The 27,202-nt window shown below is 32.4% G+C and overlaps 1 protein-coding gene across 1 annotated transcript in view; it reads left to right on the top strand.

Annotated features, from left to right (window-relative positions):
• LOC148282602 (uncharacterized) overlaps positions 1-27,202 on the top strand; it is a 372,381-nt gene that overhangs the window by 168,273 nt on the left and 176,906 nt on the right. The window contains exon 3 of the mRNA XM_088224858.1: positions 8,691-8,818. Within this exon, the coding sequence (XP_088080984.1) occupies positions 8,691-8,818 (128 nt within the window). The remainder of the gene's footprint in view (positions 1-8,690; positions 8,819-27,202) is intronic.

Below are 27,202 nucleotides of genomic sequence, written 5' to 3'. Positions count from 1 at the left end.
ATACGATGAGTTTTAAAACTCTTTTTTTCTTCTCATTATTTTTTATCTTATTTTTATATATGATTTCACATGGAAGGTATTTTTTTATATGGGGGGTATTTAAATTTTAGGGATAAAACTGCCACCGCTCATTTTGTTTATTTGATTATTTTGTAACTGTTTTTTAAAATAATATTTTTAATTATATTCGTATCAGCCTGTAATATACATTTTTGATAGCTTTAATAACTTGTTTTCAAATAATACCAGTAAAGTGCAACAAAACTTATAAGTTTATTAGTTACTCGTCAATTATTTATTTTATAAACCCATCAAACATCCTGGATTCGCCATTTAGTTTTATTTTATATACCGCAGATTGAAAAAGTTTATTTATTAAAGATTAAAATATTTTTACCTATGCGAATCTTATTATGTTAAGATTTTCATCCTTAAAGGTTTAAATATTAAAAATATTTTTATTTTCGTTGTTTCCTCGTACAAAGTAAAAAATCTTACTGAATTTCTATAAGTTTTTAAGACTAATCTGTAAAATGTGGAAAATTATCTCGAATTATCTATTCTACTAAATTTTCATTAACGGTAGGAAAGCTGTGTGTATTCTCTAAAATGTTGTCAACCCCCCATAGTGAATCGGTACTCCTGGGACAGTTTTGGGGCGGTTTTGTCAGATTGGGGCGCGGATGGATGGCGCCCCTGTCCATAGGAAGGACCCCGCGCGTAATTCTTTTGCTTTTATCTAAATGTGTTTCGGTCAGAACGGAAAAAGATTTTAACAGAAATTCTGAAGATTCGAACTAAAACATCTAGCATGGTAAAACTTCATACCCTTGATTTCTTATTTTCCAATTCATTTTTAGCCTTTCAAAATATTTGCTTACTTGCAATTTTTTTGTTACAATCCCAGCAGAAGTCGATACTGCTGGAAGAAAAGATTAGTTTTTTTTTAATAAAAAAAGAAGCATGTATGTTATTTTACATTATATATAAATTTTAACCTTATTAACATATTACAACAGACATGAAGAACATTTTTCAGAAGAGAATATAGAAGTCTAGGCATCCACAGGGCTTATAACCTGTCATAGGCTGGTTTAAGTGGCAACTTTACACACTGTGTAACATTCATAATTCTACCTATACCTGGACATTTGGACATAGCCTAGACATTATGACATAAAAACAAAAGTTGCTCTTAGAAAATTCAATAAATAGAAGATTTCGACTTCTGGGACACGGTTGGAAACGTTTAAATAAATTATTAACCGCAAAGTAAGTGCTTCATATATAGCTACATTTTAAATTATTTTGTGTTTTAATTTTACACAATCACTAAAAAAATACATGTGTAAATTAAGCGGTTCTACATCAGAACGGAATAATAAAAAAAGCTTTTTTTTTCATACATTGTTATGACCACTGAATAGATATTTAATATATCTGTGGTTATGACTAATAAAATAATTAAATTGGAAAATTAAATAAATACATAAAATTAATTAACTCTTATCTAACATAGATATTATTTAATTTTATAATATCAGTGGATTTTTTTAATTGGCTCTTGTATTCTTAATACTTTTCTACTTATTGTTATGTAATAGCTGTAAAAATCCCGTATAAAATAACATAAAATACTCTACAAATGTAAATTTTTTACATTTGTAGAGTATTTTATTTAAATTTCTATCTACAAATATAAAAGCACCTGAGCAGTTTTTTTGCGCCATAGTTTACAAATCAAATTAATATTACAAAAACGAATCTCTTGATTTCGATATTGTCAAAACCCTTCTCTGAAAAAACTCAATTTACATAATTAAAATTTGTATCTCTACGTAGATCTTGTCACAGCTCAACCCATGTTAGCCCTAAGCCTTTATTCGGGTAATATTTCCTTTTTATCAGTATACCTGCAGTAGCCCCCTGTTAGTTCTTATCGGGGAAATCCCTTTTGCAAATGTTTTTTGAACACTTCAATAAGACTAACGACATGCACTGGGGCCACCTTATCTCCGATTTCCCCTAAACTAAGCAAATATTTGCACTAAAATTGCATCTTCAAGTATCAGGATGCAACAAATTAGTTTACCTCTGAATTCGTGTAGATACACAAAACAGGCCAGGGCCCCGATTATAATGGAAAGTTCATATTTATTTAAAAATTTATCTACAAAGCAAATTTTTCTGTTTGAAAAGTTAAAAAGTAGAATATTCATACAATTTTTTGTTCTAAACACGTTCAATTATAAGTTACCGACAAAGATACTTCATGCAAATATACATAAACGTATTTGTTTATAAATTACCTTCAATCGAAACTATTTCTCAATGGGAAAAGGAAAAAAAGGGGAAAAAAGGAAAGGAGAGGAGATTAAGGAAAAGAAAGGGGATGTTTCTTCAGACGTGATTTAAACAGAGATAATGTAGTAACATCTTTGATGGTGGATGGGAGATGATTCCACAGTCGAGCCGCATGGACACTATATGAGTTAGAGAAGAAACATGAATTGTGGATGGGTATGAAGAGAGTGCTTTGAGAATTAGAACAAAGAGGTAAACCATGAACTAATAAGCGTTGAAATTTTTCACGCAGGTATATAGGAGCGTTAGGACTATGAAGTACATTGAGTAGAATGTGAGAGGGAGTGATAGTCTCTCCGCTGTCTAATTTTGAGCCATTTCAGTTGCCTACGATAATCAGAAATGTGGTCATATTTCCTTAGAAAAAAAAAAAACCTTATGCATGTGTAAATGTACATTATTTTGCGGATAATAAGACACATTGGACTATAAGATGCACCCCTATTTTTGGTTGAATTTGAACAGTAAATGGTACTTTAAGAAAATAGTTTTTTTTGTGTACTTTAAACGTATTTATTCGTTTGGTTTAATGTTTACTGTTAGTACCTACTCTTTTTTTTTATCTACGTCGAAGTCTAAATATTATCAGTTTCTGAGTGATAAAAGTTTGTTAGGAAAAAAAGCTCGCATGATTTTTTATTGATAGGTTTTGTCTGTGCCCGGGCTGATGAAAAATTCAAGTATGTGTGTGAAATAAAGTGTTTTTGAAATCGGAATCAGAAAACGGAAATCGAGTGAATAAACGTCCGCCTCGTATTGTAGTAGTTGGCACGTTTGCCTATCATGTTTGAGGTCCAGATTTGATTTCTAGGAAAGTTGACATGAACTATTTGATTTCAAAGGTGGTTTTACATTAAAATTGTCCCTGGATTATATCTGATACGTAGGATATATACCTTACCTCCTGTAACAGAAAATCGTGATACACTGCATTAGATTTAACAATGCAGTGCCCTATGCACCGATGACTAGCCTTACCAAGAAATCTCGTCAGTGAAATATCAAATTTCGTAAATTAATATTCAATGATTTTAAAAAACAATCTTATTTTGAGTACCTTTGGTGCTTTTTTTTGTTTTTTTTTATTATTTCTACTTTATGTGGATGTTTTTGTAAGCACTATATTTATTTTTTTCATTTTTTTTTATGTTTTATTTTCATTTAAGATACATTTATATGATAACAACATAAATAAATTGAAATTATATCACGTTATAGAAGGATACAAGAATTAATTGTTTTAACATATAATCATAAAGTTGTTGCTACGAATAACAATTTATCATCATCATCGTCGTTCCCTTTCCGCACCTAATGGTACATAGGGCACTGCATTGGTACACCAATCGCAGCGTATCTTGATCATGGCGGCCTCCGTGGTGTAGTGGTCAAGATGCTTGACTCACACTCGGAAGGTTCTGGGTTCGATTCCCGGTGAGAACACAAAAAATAAATGTGATTTTTCTCAAGCCTGAGTGTTCTGTGATGTAACTCACCACTGTAATTGGGCCACCTGGTCTGTTGTGGTGCAAAAAAAAAGTACTAAAAAAGTACTAATCATTTTTGCTACATGAAGGTAAGATGATCAGTCTTACGCTTCAGGTACCAGTCCAGGGATTATGAAATATTCTAGTGTGAAAACACCCATTTAAATATATTTAAAAAACAATTTATACATGTGACTAGTTATTTTATCATATTTAATTATCTTAATTTATTTTTTAAGACACTACTACTCAAGTCATTGTATTTTTTCTATTAAAATTAATATTTTAATCGAAAAATCGAATTAAAATTATTTCATTTAAATTATTTATTGATAATTCTTGTTGGAATTCCATTGTAATGATGTAATAACTTATTTTTACATATAAGTAATTAATTTTTAAAATACTTGGTTCCCATCTACTTATTTATTTTGACCAATTAGCGCTTTCACCCTCTAATGGACATCTTCAGACTGGTGAATATTATACAGTGTAAGGATAATTTATATAAAACTAAATATTATCTTAAGTGTAGGTATTTTGGTAAATTGTTTGTGTTTCTTTAATTTGTATATTTAAAAAAAGGAAAATTTTATTCAACAAACGTCTGCATCGATCTTTTGGTTCATTAGTATAATGAGGTCCCAGCATGATGTATCACCCCGCAATATTTCTTAAAATAATTAGGAATGCTAGAAATTCCTCGCTTCCCTAACTTGTACCAGACTATATACTTTACTAACCATATCTTACAGCGGCCTCTACATCACACTGACACCTCCTGTCAGCAATCCACACTCAACTTACTTCACTACACATTTGCTTCTTGCTTCTTGCTTCTTGCTTCTACGCCCGAATAGTTTATTTCCTCACTTTGTCTCGGAATAGTGAGGATAGAGTTAACCCTTCTTTGACTGCAGTCATAAATACAAATACTTTTATTTGTCGGATGACTGATGTATATTATGCGCCATTTTTCCCCAACCGTGTCCAAGGTGAAAAATTATATGGTGTAGTGGTCAAGATGCTTGACTCACGCACGGAAGGTTTCGGATTCGATTCCAGGTGAGAACGCAAAAATTTAATGTGATTTTTCTCAAGCCTGGGTGTTCTGTTCACCTCTGTAACAAAATAAACTAAACAGCAATAAAATTATGTTCACTCAAAATTGTAATATTTTTTTAATTAAAAAAATTATGTATGTGCATTCGATGACTAAATTTTTAAAAAGAAGTTTATTGCAACGAAAACCTAAAGTAATTTCATATTTAAAGCATTAACTTTGTGGTCAAACATTTTACTGAATGTTACCAAATATTTGTATGTAACCCCTTACCAACTTTTCGATGTCTACCGGTTTCGAGACAAACGGACAAAAAAACACACTAACAACACTTTTCATGTTGGTTTTATTGGTGTCCTGACGAAGAGACGGGTACATCTCAAAACCGGTAGACATAGAAAAGTCGGTAAGTGGTTATATTAAATCGGGTTGTGGTCCTGTGGCTAGTGTCTCGGACTCACGGACCAAAGGTCCGTGGTTCGAATCCCACTCTACCCTAACTCGATTCCATTTTCTAATAGTGAGTTATTTACAACTCTTTGAAAATGGCCCTCAAAATGAAATATTTGGGTAAATCGTAAGAACACAAATATTTCTTTTAAGAAAATTAAAAAAAATATACCAATATTTGGTAACATTTAGTAATGTATTTTCTTTTGAAAATTTTAACTTTGGGATTTATGCTAGTGGCGGCAGGAAGCTCGTATCCCAGTTGGAGTGTCAGAAGAAATAATTTTATTCTTCGATGTGTATTTATCACATGTTAAATAATATACAAAATCGGGAATAGAGCCAGAGAATTATAAACTGAACTAAGTGAGTAAAGTAAGGGTTTAACTGATGGTAACTTAGGATGTTACTGCTTATATTGTAGTTGTCCATACTGTAATGTTCTTTAATGGAGGTCATTTTCTATTTCCCTGGGCGTTAGCAACTTGACATCCTTGCTAGGTTGTCAGTATTTTAGATGTTTTGATTATTTGGTTTTTTACGTACAGGAAATGCACGATTCACCTTCTGCACTGTCCTTAAGACAATAATAGGTCAAATGACAGTAGGTTTTGATTTCCGGGTGAGTCCGCCGAACTTTTTCATTTTTTTCTGATAGCGTTCACTCCCACAAATCATTCATTCCTCTAGAAATTAATCATATCTAAAAAAATATATAAACTAACATATTCGGACATTTTATCACTTTTATTTTTTTTCAATCAAACGTTTTAAAAATAATGCTACATTAAAAAAAAATGTTTACTACATAAGTCATTGTTTGTAGTTTGTAGATGCTTAAATATTTAATAATAACTTCGCATACTAACGAAAAAATAAATCGCCGTTAATTACTAGAGATTTTTGAATATTTTTTTCTTTCATATAAATGTTATTTATTTTTAAATCAAGATCACAATTAATAATTCTGTCATTTTGCAAAGCTCTATTTATTTTTAAACAAATATACTATTTGTGCGAATGAATTAATGCAACAATATTAATTTTCATTCGGTTTGGTGAGTGCGGTCAGAATCGTTATTCTCGAGAGTTTTGCAATAAATAATATACGTTAGAGCAGGTTTAATGTACCGCTGTTATCTCTCGTCTGTTTTGTGTCCCTGGTGTACAAGTGGTGTGTACAAATAATGTAAGATAGTGCAAATATCTGGGGTGTCAGGGTGCAACTGTACTAGGGTGCTGGTCTTAGTGGTAAACTCTGCTCATCCCCTTCTGTCAAATATTTCCTTCCAACCCCCCTTGGAAGCTTCGCTTTGAATCACAAAACCATTTCGTGCTGACACCTGAGTTTATGTGTTTTTTATTGCGTAATTTTGTTATATTTTCATAAATAGAATTTCTGCATCTTGCAAGTTGCAATTTCATGATGTTCTTTTATTAAAAAGGTTCTCTCCTTACCGTAACACTCTCGTGTTTCTATAGTTAAAATTTAAAAGATGTTTTTCAGAACTTGAAAATATTCAATTAATTAAGAAATTTTATTTGTGTATTTTGAAAAGTGCGTTTTTAAATTGGCACATCTAAAATTCTACTTAAATCGTGAGAAACGGTGTGTAGCTTTCTAACAATCATAAGTATTTATGCCCGATTTTCTTGCATTAAAAAGAGCCCCATTTACAGACAGAAAATTTATATATTTTAAAATTAGATTTTAGAGGTTTATTTGTCATTTATTTAAATGTTTTTATTAAATTTCATATATTGTGAAATGAAACGTAAATCGCTATTTTAAGTCTTCCTTGATTGGAAAATGCAGCGGTTTTTGGACATGCGTAAAAAGTGTTTTTCTTTTTGTCAGAGATCTATCGACAAGACACGATTTGGGTATGGTTGTGTAATTTAGGGGCAAGTTCTTCCGTCTATGAATTCCAACTGTTGGCTTAAGGTTCGCGTTTCGGTTACGAGTGGTAACCAAATGTTATCTGCAAACATTTACCAAAATATTGTCAGCGTGACAGGTTGTCGAGGATAATTTGGTAGCACACGTCCAACCCTTGTGACTTGTGATGACTCATGATAGCAAATATTCATATTTTATTGTTATTCACTATTTAATCCATATTATACATTTTTCGTAATATATTTCACGGATCGTTGTAGACATAAAAAAGGTATTTTTCATATTAAAGTTTTATATCTCATTGAATTAGCAGTTGCAGAATAAAAGTAGAGGATCGTGGTATAAATTCAATCTCTTTGACAAGTGATTGGGAAATCAATCAATCATCAAGTTTATACATGAATAGTAAATCATGTGTAAATATTTTAATTAATCATATATTTTCTTGTATTAAAAAAATAAACTGATATATTGTTATTTCTATATACATGTATATTCTAATCTTTCCGGCTGTTTATTTATATATGTTATTCATTGTTTTAATAAATGTATATAATATTTTATAAGTTAGTATAAATATAATCTCCACCAACAAGCTACAGAAAGTGACTTGGTTTAGTTTTAGTAAAAATATAACAATTGAAATTTTAAAAAAATTGTCAAAATGTAAAATTATATTATTTCAATAAATAAAAAAACAAATAAAAAGTATCGGGTTGGGGTCCTGTGGCTAGTGTGGATGGACCAAAGGTATGTGGTTCGAATCCCACTCTACCCCAACTTGATTCCTATTTTCTAATAGTGAGTTATTTACAACTCGTTGAAAATGGCCCTCAAAATTAAATATTTGGTTAAATCATAAGAACGCAAATATTTCTTTTTCATAAAAAAAAATTAAAAATGTATGATAGAGTTACGAATGATAAAATCCGGATCGAGCGCAAAACTAAAATAGGTTTAATTTAAACTGGGACACTTTGATAGTTTGGACATGTATAACAATGGATGACAAAACAGTGGTAAAACATATATTTATGGCGAGAATGAATGGTGACGTAGGACATGGATGACCAAAAAAGACGTGGCATGATCAGATAAACCAAAATCACGAGTCAAGTCATATCAAAAGCAGACACAACCGAAGGACATGTATGACAAAACGTATAAATGTGGATGAAAGTAGGAATGCACGTATAGCAGGATAGACGTTATTGAGGGGTCTGTTATCTTCGCCTATCCCTACGGGCGTGATGGTAGTAGTAGTAGTAATCTGAAAGGAACAAAAAACACCTACAAAAAATATTGTTCTCTTTTCAAATTTATATTTTGTCAATAAATTATTCGATCCGGTGGTCCATAGATATACAATTGATTTTCTTACCTCCGAGCTTTTCTGTCTTTATTTATTTTTGTATTATTATTTCAGCGCACAAGCGGCGGCCCCCGCGATGCGGAGCGCGCGCGCCCAGACGCGCTCGCGCGGCTTGCGCGCGCCGAGCACGAGGCGGAACGTGCTAACCAACGGCTGCGTGCTGCTCACAAGGAGATTGCCAGGTACCTAATTAAATAATTAAATAAATAAAACTATTACTTACACGTTTCACGATAAAGTTTATAATCTCGAGGGATTGAGAGCGGGCATGGAATGATGATTATAATCTCTTTCAAATAAAGCAAAATAAAGTATCAAAGTTTGTTGGTGAAAATACTGGTAAAAGGTTCATTTTAATTTATTACTGAAATTAATACCGAGTTATACTTAAATACGCACAAGCGAAATAAATAGTAACTATTTTTTTTTGCTTTCGCGATATCTACGAGACTGATATCTTTATCATAAAATTAAATGTTTTCTTTTAACTAAAAACAGTGACACATTTTTTGATTGATCTTATACGTATGTTCTCTACAAAAAATAAAAAAATGCAAGATCAAGGTACTTGAAATATAAGAATAATCATATTAAAACTACAATATTTTCCAACACGGGAGCAGTCTTCTGCTTTATAAACTTCGACTCAATATCTTTTTTATCTACGATATTTCTCGAGACTGAGGTTTTTTATTACAATCTGACACCAGAAACGAAAAGTGAAATAAAAGAAACGTCAGCACTTCGTCAGATGCGCTCTATCCACCTGGAAAAACATCCCTTGGAAGGAGAGAGGGTGGATTTTCCTCTGGGGTAGATTTCCTCCCCAAAGTGTTTCATTCCCCAACTAAATACCCCTCGAAAGCCTTCCTGTTTAATTCCGGACCGTAACTTGTGTGTTTTCCACTAAGATACATTTATTTAGGTGTTTTATAGAATCGAAATGACAGTCTTCCGAGATAATTATTATAAATACAACGCTTTAACAAATAAAATACCATTTACAAAATTGTTTAAATGAGTTTCTTCAAATGAGATTGAAATGTTATTATTACGTTACATCATTACATAACATAATCTTACAAATAAATCCAGATTAAACACGTCAAAACGTTTTACCAAGATGTTCTCTAGTAGTACAAGTCACAAATATTGATAAAATAAATTGTTCGTTGATTATGTGAGTAAAGGTTATTTTGTGTGCCTTATTTTTCTGTTGAAATATTTCAGTTAAACACTTTTGAATGTTCAAAGTTCGTGAGTTTTTACGGCCTTTCAGATTCTTTTGCAGTTTTTTGTTTATTGGCTAAGAGTTTTTGTACAAGGCACCAAGAAAAACATCACCAGACTTTTAAATGTATTTCAATTGAATCATCATCATCATCATCATTCCATGTCCGCTCCCTAGTTGGAACATAGGGTATCCACAAAGAACCTCCAAGCATCTCTTTTGGCTGCCAACTCTTTTGTGTCCTCCCAAGTCGGGTTCTCGTCCCTAAGTTCTGACATTAACTGCCGACGAACAAGAGGCATCCGCCTTGCCAACCGTATCGCCTCCGCTTGACGATAGTTGTCACAGGAGTTTGCTACGTCCATTCTCTTATTACTTATATTCTTATAGTGAATGCAATGTGCAGAAAAATTTTTGATGTAGTAACATACGAGAAATATTTAAACGATTTTACTTTGACGATCTTACTTATTGCTAACAGTCGAATAATGTACAAATATATAATTTTTATTGATTATTTCTTTTCTTTACAACCTCTTTTAGAGTAGGTTTACAATAATAAATTTTAAAAAATAGAGAATTCGCATTTTTTCATAACCGAATTTAATATAGTTATGCAGAAAGCAGCCAGCCATAGAAAAGTGAAACTGAGATAATAGTGTTTTTGTGAAAAGACTGAATAATCATGTCTACACAACATTTGGAATGTTTTTGACTTTAAAAAATGTCGTTTTTGTAATCGACACCATTTTCAGAAGCTGATAATACAGTTTTTTGTATGAAAACGGTCTGGCTGTTTTTAGCAGAACATAAAATTGACCTTACTGCACCTGATAACATTAATATATAATTTTTTCAAAATTGTGGACTGGCTGCTTTCTGCATAACTACGTTCAAATAACCTTCATTATAAAAAGAAATTAATGCTGTGTTTTTATTTTCGTATAATCTATAAAACACGAATTAGGTGATTTTTAATTGGTAATGCATACTCTTAAACACTATTCAATATTTTTGTATTTTCACTAAATATCTCAAAAACCACATACGCGCAGTTTATTGTAAAAAAAATACACCACGTAGTGTCACATTCAGCGTGGTCTGTGTTTCTTCACAGAGTGTCTTAGGTAAGAAGCGTAGCACGTGAGCGAGTATCGGGCGACTATAAAGGGGTGTTGCTAAGGAGTTGGGTGACTTTTATATCTAAAAAAGTTCATTATTTATTTCTTTTATGATATCTCCCCGCAGTTTCGACGCGTGGGGCTGATATTGTTTGGGGCAGGTTAGAGCCCCTCGCTCCCGCCCGCGCCACTTGCGACGGCTGAATGGTAATTGTCGAATTTACTGTATTTACCTTGTTTGGTATTTTATCAGTGAATTTAACTTAGTTTAGTAAATGTAAAATCAAAATATATTTATGAAATTAAACCCACCACAATAAATTTATTTAATATAGTTAAGGTATAATATTTCAGTTTCAAACATATTTAATTATAATATCACGTTTTTGTTTTAATGCTGTTCCTCTCCGAAAAAGAGGCAAGCTCTTGTGCTTGGAGACGGACTAATGCTGATTTGTCATTAATACTTCCACAAACCTCTACCCCCTCCCCCTCCCCCCAGTCCAGCCGCTTCCCTTATCCGCTTTCAATGCGTATCGCTTCGTCGGCGACGGTCAAATACTTTTTTGATCTCAATGAAAATAAATAAAAAATGCGGTTTTCCAAAAATATATTATTACATTTTTGAAAGTACATTATAAAAAATGCTCCTCTGAAGTTTCGCGGTATGGCCCTAAAAACCGCGTATAAAAACTTGTATTTAAATATATGTGTATGTTATAAATCAAAAAATGTTTGGTAGACTTCCACTTATTTATTTGACCAATTTGCGCTATCACCACTGGGCATCTTTAGACTGGTAAATATTATACAGTATTAGGATCATTTATACAAAACAAAATATTATCCTAAATATAGGTATATTTAATAACATGTCAAAAGAGATGCATACTTAATTGTGCATTAAATACTGCATTGGTACACTAATGGCGGCGTATCTCGATCCTATTTGTTTCACGAAGGCAAGATGATTAGTCTAACGTTTCAGGTGCTAGTCCAGTGACTATGAAATCTTGCGTTTATTTTTATGACTAAACGTACAATTAAAATGTGATGTTACCGTGTATATCATTCTTGGGGCTATCTTCAATTAGTCGGAACTAGAAGTTATAGCAAAGCGGGGTACGAACCTTTGGCCTCTGATTCGTGAATCTACGACACTACCGCGGGACCATAGCACGCTACTTGTCCCTTATATTCTGTCGGTAGCTGATTAAAATTATTTTTACACACTGTGAAACCAAAATTATTCTGCCTGCTTAAATATCCAGTTTTTTTAGTCTTCCGTTTGTTGATGTTTCTGAAGTAAAAAGCTCATATTATTTATAATTGTGTATTGAATCTTACAATATCATGCAGAAAATTTCACAACTAGTGCATTGTTCTGCTTGAAATTGCCATTGTTCTTTTAAATATCCTGCATTTGACAGGTACGGTTAATCCATTGACTATTGACGGTCTAATACCGAGCAACCCATCTCAAGCTCTTGTGGTCAGTACTACAATGTTCTAGGTACCGGCAAAATGCAGGTTCTGACAAGAATTGTTAGGGAAACTAAAGCGTTAGGGTTAATCAATCAATGACTCGAAAATGAAATGGAGTCAATTGTTAATTAATTGAAACACACTCAAAAGCAGCTTGACTCAATTTTTTATTTATTTTAGAATAAAGCAGCTATTAGAAATGTTAAACGCTTTTGAAATAATTACAATATTTGAGTTTGTCCAAATGTTTGTAGACAAAAGACTGGATTTCACCCCCTCGGGAGTCGTTAAGATTCACAAATTACAACAGGGAATTTAAATACCTTATAGAAGGGAATATGGAAGTCTAGGCATTTACAGGGCTTATGACCTATCAATGCTGGTTTCAAGTATTGTAATAAAACTAACTGGTCTAAGAAGATGTTTAAAAGATTGGAAAATTGTTTTCAGGCGTTGCCTAGTTTGCGAAATAATTCAGTCAAATGAATCTCTTAACAACAATAAAGGTTTTAGCTCTTTAACTTCACTAAAATTAACAAATTGAAGAATAAAAGAAATAAGGATGTTCAAACATAGGCAAAATGGTGAATGTTACACAGTGTGTAAAGTGGCCACTTAAACCAGCCATTGACAGGTCATAAGCCCTGTAAATTCCTAGACTTCTGTATTCCCTTCTTTAAGGTATTGAAATAATTGATGGAAACAAAAAGTATCATATCATCAAATAAAAAAAAATCTAATTTAAAAAAACTCAAGGTATTTTCCCAGTGTAAATTTTTTTTCTCATATATCCAAATATTTTTTTTTACAATTTTAATTTCATGTACTCGTATTAGAAAAATAGAAAACATTTTTTAATGAATCCGAATTTGAATCTCCAATCTCCTGATAACATACTACGGCATTATCACGGGACCCTGTTAAATTAAATTCTAAAATTAGTACAATTACAGAACTGATTATGATCTGTTTTATCGTCAAGTATTTGTGTTTTTAAAATCTAAAAATTTACGATTTTTTTCAGTTAATTACAATAATTTTACTATCAATTACTTGAATTTTAAATGATGAGTAGCAAAAAGTTAAAGAAATTGAATTCTGTAAATTTTCGTACAAAGCAATCTGAGGCAATATTTAATCTTTTGACGGTTTACATAAAATATTATGCTGTTAGTTATGCTTAGTTATGAGTTATGCTTAAGTTATGCTGCAAGTTTATAAAGGAAGTGAAGCGCTTTACTCTCAAAATGTATTCTTTCTTCTAAAGTCAGCAAATTTCCACTTTAAGGATGTATTTAAAATGCTTACTCAATACGGTTTAAAGCGTATCTAAAAGTTTCTAAAATATACATCAGTATTTTTCCTCGGCGTTACAGGTAATATTCATAATTCATACTTTTGATGCAATTCTTAATGCAAAAGTGTCATAGCCCAGAGCCCCAGCCTTTGAAATATTTTCCAATATACACTTATGGAAATTCCCCCAACTACCGATATAATAAAACGCGGAACCGTAAATCCTGGGTAGAGAAATCTCAGGACGTGACCCGGAGTTTTCCGAAGGTTGCCGAGTTTTCACGACGCGTGCTGAGGGCGTCGCGACGCACCCCGGCGACAAGTAGTGAATAATAAAAAGTAGGCCCTGCTTGGTGATGCTATCGGTGACTGCACCAGACCTAGACCTCTCCACTAGCCCCAGGAGTAGGGGTAACCTGAACAAGATAGGGATACTACTTTTTGATACAAAAACATTACTTAATTCTGAAATGTTCATGTCCTAGAATATTACATATTTGGTAACAAACATGTAAAGTCTCTAATATTACATTAACATGTCTGAATTAGTATTAGTTTCTATCGGTTTGGTATAACTTACGCGAAGACATGACACATGTATAATGACCGACTTAAAAGTTTGTATCTACACTATGCAATAAATATGACAAATGGGAAAAATAATTTTGAAATCACAGTGGAAATATTTTTAATGAAATTATTCTACGTAACACATTTTACGCTATTTTATGTTAGATTTTGGTAATTTTTATTTTGCAAAATAATTTTAAATACCCATTTTTTTTGAGTTTATATTAATTTTTAAATCTAATTACGCATGTATAAAAAAAAAATATTAAAGCGACAGCAAAAACAAAACTCTCTTAAAACTACTCTCATATGAAATAAAGGTATTTAGAAATTTCTAACAAATCTTTCTTAAAATTTATTTTGCAGATTCTCGGTGTTTTTTTTTCTTTTTTCCATATTTAATCAGATTGAAAAAAAAAAACTCATTTGACTCCCAAGATTCTGAAATTTATTTTTGTTACAACGCTAACTTTTAATCAAAATTTTACATCTCCAGATGACATCAAATTTCTAATAAAATACTTTACGTTTTCATAATAAAACTCAAATCTTCAAAAGCAAGTTATTGAAACATAAAACGATTTTATTATAGGCAATAATAACGTACGAAATAAGTGCAAGCGCTTATTACCGCGGACGTACTAACGAACATTTCCAAACCAAAGAAATGTTTAATCTCTACAAACTTACCGATGTAATCATTTCAAGTAAGTGCGGGGTTTTTATTACAAAATAAAGTTATTTTATGATCATTTCCATTCTATTCTCGTCAGCGTGTATCTCCATTCGAGGCAATAAAACCCTCAGGACCACATTCGTAACAAGTTTTCAACCACAGCGCCCTAGGAGCGACCACACGCAGATGATAAATGGGGTTATTTAAAGTAGAAAAATATGTGGGGATTTCTTCATATGGTACGTAGAATTGTAATGTATGTTTTTAATAGACGTTTATGTAGTTTTGCTATTTTAAAAACACAATACAGAAACTTATATATACATCAAACTTACATATTTAGTTAAACTTAGATCTACTCCTATTCTAACACGTTTATTTCATATGCATCCCTTACTGCAAGATTTTTTCAATCAGAATAAAAACTATTCATTTTAAATTCCACTGTAGTGTTTATGCACCAATGGACGCCAATAGTGATAATGAAACTTACTTATATAATCTTTCACTATATATATATTACTTTTTACTTTTTTTTATTAAGGACACTAATTAATATCGTAACAAGGAAACGGCTTCCTTTCGAAATCAATAGACATAGAAAAGTCGGTAGGCAGTTGTATACAAATATTTACTAACATTTATTTAAATGTCTACCCACGAAGTTAATGCAAACCTTGTGTTACTACAATATCACATGAGTCTACACAAAATTCAAGCTTGATACAAACACGGCTAAATGATACAATTATTTTTATAAGGTTTGTGGTTGTATCTATAAGGGTCAATGTCGTAAATCGTAATATTAATAATAATAATAATAATTATGGATAACTTATACAGCGCCATTTTCGTAATAAAATACCTCAAGGGCGCTTTACATGGTGATTCTATTGTTAAGTCAATTTAATTGAAGCTTTTAAATTTGTAATTTAATTAGAATAATTTATTTTGTTGTCACGTGCTACGGATTTATTCAAATGATTTAGAGAACAAGTGGGTTTTAAGTTTTTTCCGAAACATCACTTCACTTTCACAGCCTCGCACCTCTGCTGGGAGAGCATTCCATGCCATAGGGCCTGCGACCGTAAATGCGCGTTCACCAAATTTAGTGCGCTGTTTGCGTAGAGGTATAATAACTTTTCCTCTCGCCGTAGACGTAGCTGATCTAAGCGTGAGACGCCTGTCAGCTAGTTCATCTGAAATGCATAGTTCCCTTAGATATTCCGGAGCCGAGTTGTGCAGTGACTTATACATAAGCCAACAGAGTTTGTATTCGACCCTCTGTGGAAAACGTAGCCAGTGTAGTTCCCGAAGTAGTGGAGTGATATGACTGAACTTAGAGATTCCGAAAATAAGTCTCGCTGCGGCATTCAATACAGATTGTAGGCGAGTCATTTTGTTCATTGGTAGACCTGCATAGATACCATTACAGTAATCGACTCTAGACACTACAAACGCATTTATTAATTGACGGGCGGCATCAACCGGCAAATTTTTGCGTATGCATTTAATTTGTCTCAGCTGGTAGAAGCACGAACTTATCGTTCTACTAATTTGAGCGTCAAGAGATAGGTCAGAATTGAGTAAAACTCCCAGTAGTTTAACGGTGGGTAAAGCGGTACTCCCTACATTAGGTAGAGCCGTATCCTGGATCAAATGCTGTCGTCTGGCTGAAGCCACCCACAGTTGTTCATGACATGACAGTAATTATTTAGCCATTTCGTGACGTAGAAATGTTTATAATTTTAACTCTTTGACGTCTTTGATAGCAAATATTAATAAAAAAACATTACAACACACTTGTGTGATTATAAAATAGTTGCATGTCCCAATTTTTTAATTGACATCGACCCTCCGCAAATTAGTGGTAAGATAAATATGAAATCTGACACCGGTTCTTCTCGATCCAATCCTCAGAGTTATGGAAAAGAGATTATTAAACCGTATATCGTCGACGCTAATCTATCACCCGTTAGAGAGAGGTTAAACCCGTTGTTTTTCATGTGTGTGCAGTAAAATTAGTTTTTTTATGTATGTTCAATATTAATAATATTGTGTTAATTTTTGTTTACTGTTTAATGTGTCTGTATTTAAATAAAGATAAAATAGTCACAACGGGTGGGGCTGCACCTGTCTTCCTTCCTTCCTTGCATCACTTGCACTTCCTCTTTTCTCTGCAATATCTCCCCCTAAGGGCTTGGAGTTGTCCGGAATACAAATGATCCCGGAAGCCGCCCAGACACGCCGCACGTTGCAGCTCGGAATCGATACTGTCGCCTCCTATGTTTGTTTACATCCCATCTTGAAGGTCAGAACAGATCCGTATTTAATCTCCATGTGTTACTGACTGCGATTATTAAAGTTTCAATACAAGATATTGGACTGGTACCATGCGCGAACCGTCTTTAGATTGGATGGAACCAATGCTTCCCTAAAAAATTGACTTCTAAAGAATCAGTTCCTAATTGAACACAATAAAATCAGCCAAAAGTTTACCAATCTTTTTAGTAACTAAAACAAATATTTTTTTAATTAGTTTTTAATTAGTAGCAACCTGAAATGGATTCGATTTTCATTAATTAATAACTTGAAAAAAATGACACACACATAGCACAAGATTGATTATTTTCTTCTAACAAAAAATTATGAAGATGCGCTGCTTTTGATATACCAATGCAGTGCCCTACGCACTATTAATGATGACGAAACATTAAACTACCACAAATTTATAGTCAAAACATAGATAAATAGCTTTTTTTTCAAAAAGGGGCTTGGTAGATTCATTTTTTTTTTTTTACTTTTAAGGTTGAACTTTTGAATTTTTTATTTATATTTTTATAAAACCAGTTACTGTTATTTCAGCAAATTATAAGAATTACAAATGGTGTGTCTCGTGTGGTTTATATAATCATCGTGTATCTTTTAATGTTGATTTTAAATTAGTCTCTAATATAATGCTTCAATTAATCAGGTAAGTCAGTACGCTGATTTAAGTCCATTGTATAGTAAATTATCTACATGTTCAAACAGATCAAAGCGTGTTTGTTTCAAATTTCATCACTATTTTTTATAATTTTCGTAAAACTTTCAAAAATATATGTAACAGATCATACATATTTTAAACTATCTTATTTTCCTATGAGCAATAATGATTACAAAATATTCCCCTGAAATCAAATACCATTCAAAAAACTTAGTTTTTAAGCTACCAAATCATAATTTGATTTAAAAACCTTTTTTAAGTAACTCTGATATTCCTTATTCCTAAAACACAACTTTTCTCCTAAAGGTCAAACCATGGACCTTTGAGACCACGCACGGATTCACTCGGTTATGAACCACTACATTATATAAGGGAGTATTGCCACATCGAGAGGGGCGTTTTTATACAATAACGGAACCTACAAAGATAGGGGTTTCTATTTTATTTCATGAAATCTTCCATACTTTTTTCATCACTGAAATATAATATTTCTTCTAACATGAAAATGCAGTCGTTTCATCCCCAAGTTGGTCTTTTTGTAATAACAGCGACTCTTCATATCATGTCGCAGTTTTTTCACCCCAATAGAAGATACAGAAAATACTGCAATATGAGTACTGTGAACTGCAAAGGGCAAGGTACGGGGACATCTGTCGTCTAACAATGCAACGCCAACGTGCAGTTTTGTTTCTAGTTTATTTTATCTCGACAGGTGTACGTAGTTGATTTTTCCTTTTAAAGATCTTTGACTCAATATGTTCGAATCCATTCTTCAAGATACCCTTAAAACTATTGCGCATATTGCCAGCAGCACGTGTTCGTATTGTATTGTCTTTAACTTAAATTAAATCAAGCACAGTCTTAATATGAAAGATCTTGAAAATGAAATGCAATTTGAAATACAATATCTTGCAAATTGGTAACGTATTAACAAATTGAGTCTTAACATTAAAAAGTCAAATTATATTTTATTTTGAATCATACTCTTAATTTTGCCCTTGGAGATAATTATCTAGACAAAACTGAGGTAACAAAATATTTGGGAATATATATCGACTCAAAGTTATCAAGGACGCACAAATATGACCACGTCAAATCCGAGATCACATCAGTCGCAGGAATAATATATAGATTAAGAGAAACTCTTCCCATTTCACTACTACGTGCAGTGTGTTATGCAATGGATTACTAACACTTAGTGTAGTTATCATGGATATGGAGTTTTGCAGCTAAAAAGCTAAAATCCAGTTTAAATCTGAAATCCAGATTATCAAAAATGAAGCAATTTAAAATATATACGAGTAAAATATTCCGATAGAAATGAACATAAAAGACATTGACAAACTGACCGGCATTTTAACTTTTTTGCATCTTACCTTATAACAAAATTGCATATACACAATTTTAAATCATAAGTTAAGTACCTCACACAAATACTCACTACGCCTTATAACCGTGATGTTCACAGTTACAACACAAGACAAAGAAACTCTTCCCATCTCGCTACTACGTGCAGAGTACTATACAATGATTCACTCACACTTAGTGTATTTATCATGCATATGGGGTTTTGCAACTAAAAAGCTTATATCTGAAATCCAGATTATCCAAAATTGGGCAATAAGCAATATATAAAATATTCCAATAAAAATGCACATAAAGTACAATTTTTGCATTTTTTTATTTTTGCACATAAATAAAATTTTAGCATTTTAGCATTATATCTTAACACGAAATTGCATAAACACAGATTCAAATCATAAGTAATGTAGCTCACACAAATAGATACTCGAAATATATATAATAAAAGGCGAAAGCACTCATTGGTCAAATAAAACTTAACTTAGGAGTTTTATTGATATTTTTATCCACACCTTTAATTTATTGATTTGACATACATAATTACTCGTTAATTTTTTTGTTTGTTATTCCTTCATTATGAACTCTGCAAAATATTGGGGTCTATATACTGTTGATTTTTTAGAACTTTCGTGATATTTAACAAAAAATTGCGAGATGTTACAATTAAGTCTAGATAAAAAAAAAATATTTTAACAGTTCACCTTAGTTCAAACGTAAAACAAGAGCAAAAAATGGATTCAAATTATGTTTTCAACTAAGCGAATAAACTGGTTGCGTTCTGTACCATAGAGTTATGTTATTTATTTTCCAAAATATATTCGTTTTTGATAACTTTTGCTGATTCTCCAGCACTTGTGGGGGTTTCTTTAACCTGTCGAATATGAAAAGTACCGCAAAATTACGATAAAGGGGATAAACAGAGTTTCTTTGATATTTCAATTCATATATTTCCTTTGATCCCGGGGAATCGTGTTATTATTGTGTCAAATAAATCAAACGCTTAGAAATACCTTACTCGGTAGAAAATATTACAATTTAATAGGCTATTATTTATTACACTTGAAAGTAATGGATTTTTAAACATATTTTTTTTGCTCTTGCACCACTGAATTGGTACACCAACCGCAGCGTATCTTGATCATTTTTGTTACATGAAGGTAAGATGATCAGTCTTACGCTTCGGGTACCAGTCCAGGGACTATGAAATTAATATTCTTGTGTAAAAATACCCTTTTAAATAAATATTTCATATCAACCATGTCGCAAATCCAACCCGAGATCTCTTGCATGGTAGGCAAACGCGCTGACCACAACACCAAGAGGCCGACAGAAAAAAAATATACAGCAAAAATCAATCTACCTAAGCCAATTTTACCTTCCGTGAAGATTCGTACGATCTATCCGAAAGACAGTTTAAAATATTTTTTTTGGTATCTTTACTTAAGATAGCACGGATACTATCCACGGTTTTATATGTCAGACTTGGCTACAGAATTTTGAAGAAATTAAGAAAAATGTGTTTTCTGATGTATTTTTCCCGCTTGTTAGGTACGTGGTATAAAGATAAACTTTTAGTGTTTTTGGGTATTAAGGGTATTTTTCAGTATGTTCCTAATGACTACCTTAGTCATCGGCGGCGTACGCTGTTTTGTCTTCCTGCTCGCAGAACCAGCCTGCCAATGACAATTCCCGTAGACATAGCAATGTCTTTACTCAACCCTATCTCTTTGCATATCGACATATTTTATGTTACTAAATGAAAGTTCAAGGAAGATAGCAATCTTTTACTCTTATAACTGGGTATTTTTATTTTTTTAGTTGTTGCATTCAAATTATACATTTGTTTTTTTATTCTTCATATTATTCTGACTTGAAATATGTACTATGTAATTTAAATACGTGAACGTATCAATTTTTTAAAAATAAAATGGAAATAAGCCAACTTGCGTAAATTTAAAAGGTCTTAAATCACTTCTACATTCCGCTCAAAGTTTTTTGCCGAAGTACTCGCAAAAAAGAAGTATACTATATTGTACTTTTAATTTTAAAACCAAACACTGATTTGAGTCTACTGAACGCTTAACTTTTAGTTTTACAATATAAAAACAAACATGTTTGTGATAATTGTTGCAATTCCATCAGTGTTTGATTTTATATTAAAATTATATTTATTGTATGTAAATATAGCCCAATGTCAAACAAAGAAGCACGAAGTGACCTTCTACTCTCGTACTCGGCTATCATCGGCTAACTTCGCGAATAACGTAGAGAGAGCTTAACATTTTAACTCCTATATTTCAGTGAGGAAAAAATTCCGTGAAAAAATTGAGGGGTGAGAATTAATCTGACTCAGGAAATGGATACTAGGTGCCAATAATGTAATAACTTGCCCAATATGGAGTGTAACTTACAGAGATGAAAATTCACCCCCAAGTGTGAGAAGCAGTTAACCTCTCACGGACACCTGTCACAGTACATAGGTACATTGTATATCCCCCCTTCTTCTTTCCCTCCGCGTCGTAGTGGTGGTAATGGGGGGGGTATGGTAAAGCAATTAATAAAACTAACGCATTTATTGCCAGGCGGTCCCACGACCGGCGGTCAAGAACGTCGGGGTGTATTATGCTCCGCGGGGTAATTCGCTAATAATATGTCAAATACTTTTGTGCTAAAATCATAAAATTATAAGTACAAAAAGTTCTACAAAACATTTTTTTTGTACATTTCCATATATTTTTTCCATTCGATTTCCATTTTCAGAATTTTTCCTGAGATTAGCCATCGAGTTAAAAACAATCTTTCGGGGTTTTAGTTTAATTTCACAAACGGAACTTTATTTATTATCCGCTGAGATACAGGCATTTACTTTTACATACTTGAGGAGTACCTTAAAATTAATTTTAATTTTAAATTTATTTTATTCGTTTATTTATACTTTTACATTGTTTGTATTCTTTTTTTATACAGAATAATGTTCCCTCACTGGCCGAGGGAAACATTTTACAAAATGTGAAACACGCCTAAGATTAGCTATTTAACAAAGTTAACAAAATAATAACAATAAAAAAACGTAATTAAACCAATTAACCCAATTATAATTAACATAATAAACAATAAAAAACAAAAATATTTATAAAAAACATAACCAATTTACATAGACTAATTTATAAAATTCATAAACAGTGCATACATTTTACATATTTGGCTTGATCCACTCAACGATCCGTGCGCAACCCACCTCCACTATCCATTTCTTAATAGCAATTTTATATTTTGAGAACTTATTGAGAAGTAGATTTTTTTTTTCATTTTATAGTCTTTATTCAATAAAATATACATATTATTACAATATTAATACATTATAAAGAAAACAATAATCAAATAAGAAGAGTACAGACATAATACTGTATACGTAAAAAATAATAAACATAAAAATAGTTTAAAGATATACATATATATATATTTTTTTTAAAGTAAGAAAATAGAGTAAAATAATACAATTTAAATTAAAGAATAGTAATTTACTTAAATATATTTTAAATGTAAGAAAAAAAAATAATAGACACATATATAAATAGTGTGTGTTCATGAATGTAATCAAAACAAGATAAAAAAATAAATTAAACAAAGTAAAGTAAATCGAGAATTTCAATTCATATCTACAGAAAAAAAAAATTAGTAAGAAAATTAAAAGTACATATTAAAATTAAGATCTAAAAAATGTACACAGTAACCGAATAGTAGGTCAATCCTCTTTGACCGAAGGTTGTACATATTTTTTTATTTTTTGGGAGCATCAGGGCGGAGTATCTAGTAACTCTTGTATATGTAACAGCAGGTAGAGAATAATGTTTACGTGCGTATAGTAACAAAGTTTTTACATAAAGTTGTTTTATAGATTTGACATTAAGATTTTCAAATATACCGAGGGAGGTAGTTCTGATTGGGACTCTTAAGATAATTTTTATTAAAGCTTTTTGTGCAATTATTATTTGCTGTGTTCCCAATTATCTTTTAGCTTTTTTAATTAATCTTTTTAACGTGTGAACAATTTCAATACTTTCTAATAGGTTTTCTCCCGTGTAATTTGTATTTCTTTTCATTACATTTCTTTTCCTCGATCACCCTAATGTTGATGAGAAATCATTTAGCTTGAGGGGAAGTGCTTATTTGCAGCAGATGGACGAGGCCCAAAGGTCTCCTGAAATTATTTCAATGTTACAGCTTAACTTGAACGTGTCAAATTATTTTCCTTGTTAGACCCTGCAACCATTTAGTACACAATATATTTAATTGAACCGTTCAGTAAATTTCTCGTTGCAAAATAAACGGTTTTTATTAAGAAATTTATATTTTATCTTGCAATTTACTAATTAACTAATCTCATTTATTGGCGTAACCTTAAATAAATTATGTATCAATCATTTGGTTGTAAATAAAGCATCGTGTTCCGGTATCATTGCAAAAAATAATGATTTTTTTAAATAAATGTACAAATTATATTTTCATAATATCAAACACAGTGTTTGTAGCAAAAGTATGCTGTTTTTGGATTTAATTCACCTGTTACCGCATAAAGCTTCTTTCACATCAATATATGTTTTATGCTTTGTCGTTGATAATCTGTTCTGTATTGAAAATAAAAAATTAAGAGTTTTTTTGTAGTATTTTGTATTTACAGATAAGTAAAAATACGTAATTTGAAAAGTTTCGACACGAATATAAAGGCCTTGCCCGTTTGGGCGTTTATAAAACATTGACATAGTTATTTGTCATTATTCGTATTTTTGGAATTCATTTCTAAAAACTCACTTGAAATACCCATTTAATCTCAACAGAGGGAAAACATATTTGAGAAGAGAATATGAAAGTCGAAGCATTTACAGGGCTTATGACCTGTCGTTGGCTGGTTTAAGTGGCGACTTTACACACTGTGTAACTTTCACCAGTCTGCCTATGTTTAAACATCCACATTTTCTCATCTCTTCCATCTGTTGACTTTTATTGACCGCACAAATGGTTTCGAGACATGGAGAGACAAGCTTCACAAGCTTGGACTTGCCCCTGTCTCGAACTGTTCTTGCGGAGATAACCATCAATCGGCCGAACACATCATATGGCACTGTGTGCTATTGAATGATGCCAGAGATGAGATGCTGAATGGTCTAACAGGGGTCATGCGACCAGCGTGGAATGTGGATCTGATGGCCAACAGTACTAATTTGGCACTCTTCCGTCAGTTTGTCCGGACTTGAGTATCGCGTTGGGAGCTCCTTAGATGCGCGGACGACTAGGTGGCCAAACTATGGTGGGACAAGCAACTGTTCTTGTGGGATGCTCATTCAGTTGGGACTATGCTTCCTTCCGAGCGGAACGCACACGTTCTTTTGTTTTATCCTCCCCTTACGGAGGACGTATTCGGATCCTCTGCCTCTGACCACTCAGGGAGTCTTTCTTTATTCAAAGCCGTTCTCTCATTGTAAATATCCGTGTTTTTACTTATGTTTGTTATGTAAGTTATGTTTGTTGTGTTACTATAGTATTAAGAAATTGTTTTTTTATGTTTAGATACGTTTATTTAAGTAAATTGTTTGTGTAAATATATGTTTTTGAATAAAAAAAACAGAGACATTGAGGAGATCCTGAGGTGTGGGGACGACGTGTTGGCCTCTGTCGATACATCCTTCTCCCCCCTCCTTAATCTGCATAGAGTTTATATTCCTTAGGAATATTTACAATAACTTTCCTTTATGCGGAGCTGACAGAGAGTCCCCTAGAACTCTATAACAGCTTCGGCTAGATGGTGGGCTTAAGGATCTCCCCTTAATGTTGACTTTTGTGAAGTAAAAGAGCCGAAACCTTTATCATGTAGGTGAGATTTATCCGGCAGAACCAATTCACCTACTAGGCAACGCCTGAAAACAATTTTCCAATTTTTATACTTCTTCTTCTACCAGTTAGTGGATTCAACAATCTTTTGAGTATGTCCAAATGTTGGCAAATCTTTGCAACGAATTTAGATCTGAATAACTCCTAAGAGAGGAAATCCAGCCTGTCTGCAAACATTTGGACATACTCAAAACATTATTTAACCATTTTATTTTCAATTTTAGTTACCTATTAAGTCTACAGATTTTTTAGTGGGACACGATTTTTTTTAATCAGCCATGTTCTACACACGAACATCATATTATAATAAATTTCTACATAAAATCATTTTATAAAGTGAAAGAGATTTAATCAGTATAACCATGCACTGGCTATGCCTATGTGGGATTGTTTTTCTTACCACTTTTCTTTTCTTCTTCTTGTTTTTTCTGTTTCTCCTTCCAACTGGAAAGCTCTTACCAGTGTAGAGTTTTAAATAATGTTATCCTTTTTATGTTACTTTTTTATGCTATGTAACTGTGAGAAAAAAAAACATATTTAAAATATGATAATAATTTACATTTTAATATAATGTACCAAGTAGGTATTTGAAGATCTTCCGTGCTGAGTTATTAATTTTCAGAAGAGTATTGGACAATCTTGGAACAACGCAAAAAAGTCTTCGTTTTTCAAAGTAGTTTTACCTTCACATACTAGAATGTAAGCAATTTAACCATTTTACCATCTGTGATTAATTTTCTTGCTAAGCTTTGTCATATTTACATAACGGTATTATATTCTTGTTAATTGAATCGGCATTCACTTCGTAACACTTCATTATAAATTATTATGAAAATAAAACTTGTTTATTAGTGTTAAACATTTTTTATTATTTTACAAGAACACTACTACAGTTTCGGGAGAACACTCCTCCCATCGGCGGGTGATATAAAGCTAATACAGTAAACACAGAACATTGTTCACAATGTCATAGAATTTAAACAATAATAAAAAAAATAATCAGTGAAACTCAGAGCAGGGGGGTTTTTTCCACTTATCTAAGGTGTTAACATATAAATGGATAGTGATCCAAAGTACAAATGTGAAAAAATGATCAATACGGGGAAAGGACGTTAAGTAGAATTTATTTCTTAAAATTAAGCACATAAGTGGAAGTTACAATAAATTAGTCTACGATTTAATGCGTGGCATCGCTTATATTCACTCAAATTATTTAGGAAAGTCTTCATCACTGAAATAATTAAGAGTATGAACGTGACATGCTATCACAATTTACGGGCCTCATTTGCCATTCCTAGAACAAATGTGCAGGTGACATAGGCAACTTCCCTCGCAAACATTTGCTCATAATTGCTTACAGTAACTGCAGTCCCTACAATTACTCCCCTGAGCCAGCAAAAATTACGAATCCCATATCACGCTACGCGATTTTACGCTGATACTTGCCAAAGCCCATTCGGCTGCCTTCGGCAAATGAGCATCAGGTAGGAGTCGAGATATTTCGCTTCCGGAAAACACATCCCAGAAGTTGGAGAAATGCTAATCCTGTGGGATCCCTCACAAAAAGTTCACATGTCTCAAAACTTCCCTTTGTCCCGCTGCTAAGTTCCCGTGATAAATTACGGACGCAATTCCCCGATGCATTTTTCTCTGTATACCTTTTATGATTGCAGGTCATCTCCGGGGAGAGGAGTTTTGATGATGATAATAAATATTTTCCGCTCTTTCGATTTAATAAAAAGACCGGGTAGAAATGGTTCTAGAAAAAAATGTAATTTGGAATGGCTAAAAATCCCGAATCAAATGTTTTTCTCTTTGAATGCATTTTCATGCAAAATGCCTGCCGCTACACTTACATTTAAAATAAATAAATATACTAGTTCATAATACTGTGTTGACTTTGTTGAATATGCAATCGTGTTGTCTTATAACACTGCTAATTGAAGAGCT

Source organism: Micrasema longulum, unplaced genomic scaffold (genome assembly GCF_059751315.1).
Source record: "Micrasema longulum isolate JH-2025_06_02 unplaced genomic scaffold, ASM5975131v1 h1tg000311l, whole genome shotgun sequence".
Lineage (NCBI taxonomy): Eukaryota > Metazoa > Arthropoda > Insecta > Trichoptera > Brachycentridae > Micrasema > Micrasema longulum.
The sequence above is the reverse complement of the archived record's forward strand: the minus strand, read 5'-3'. Positions and strand labels throughout refer to the sequence as shown.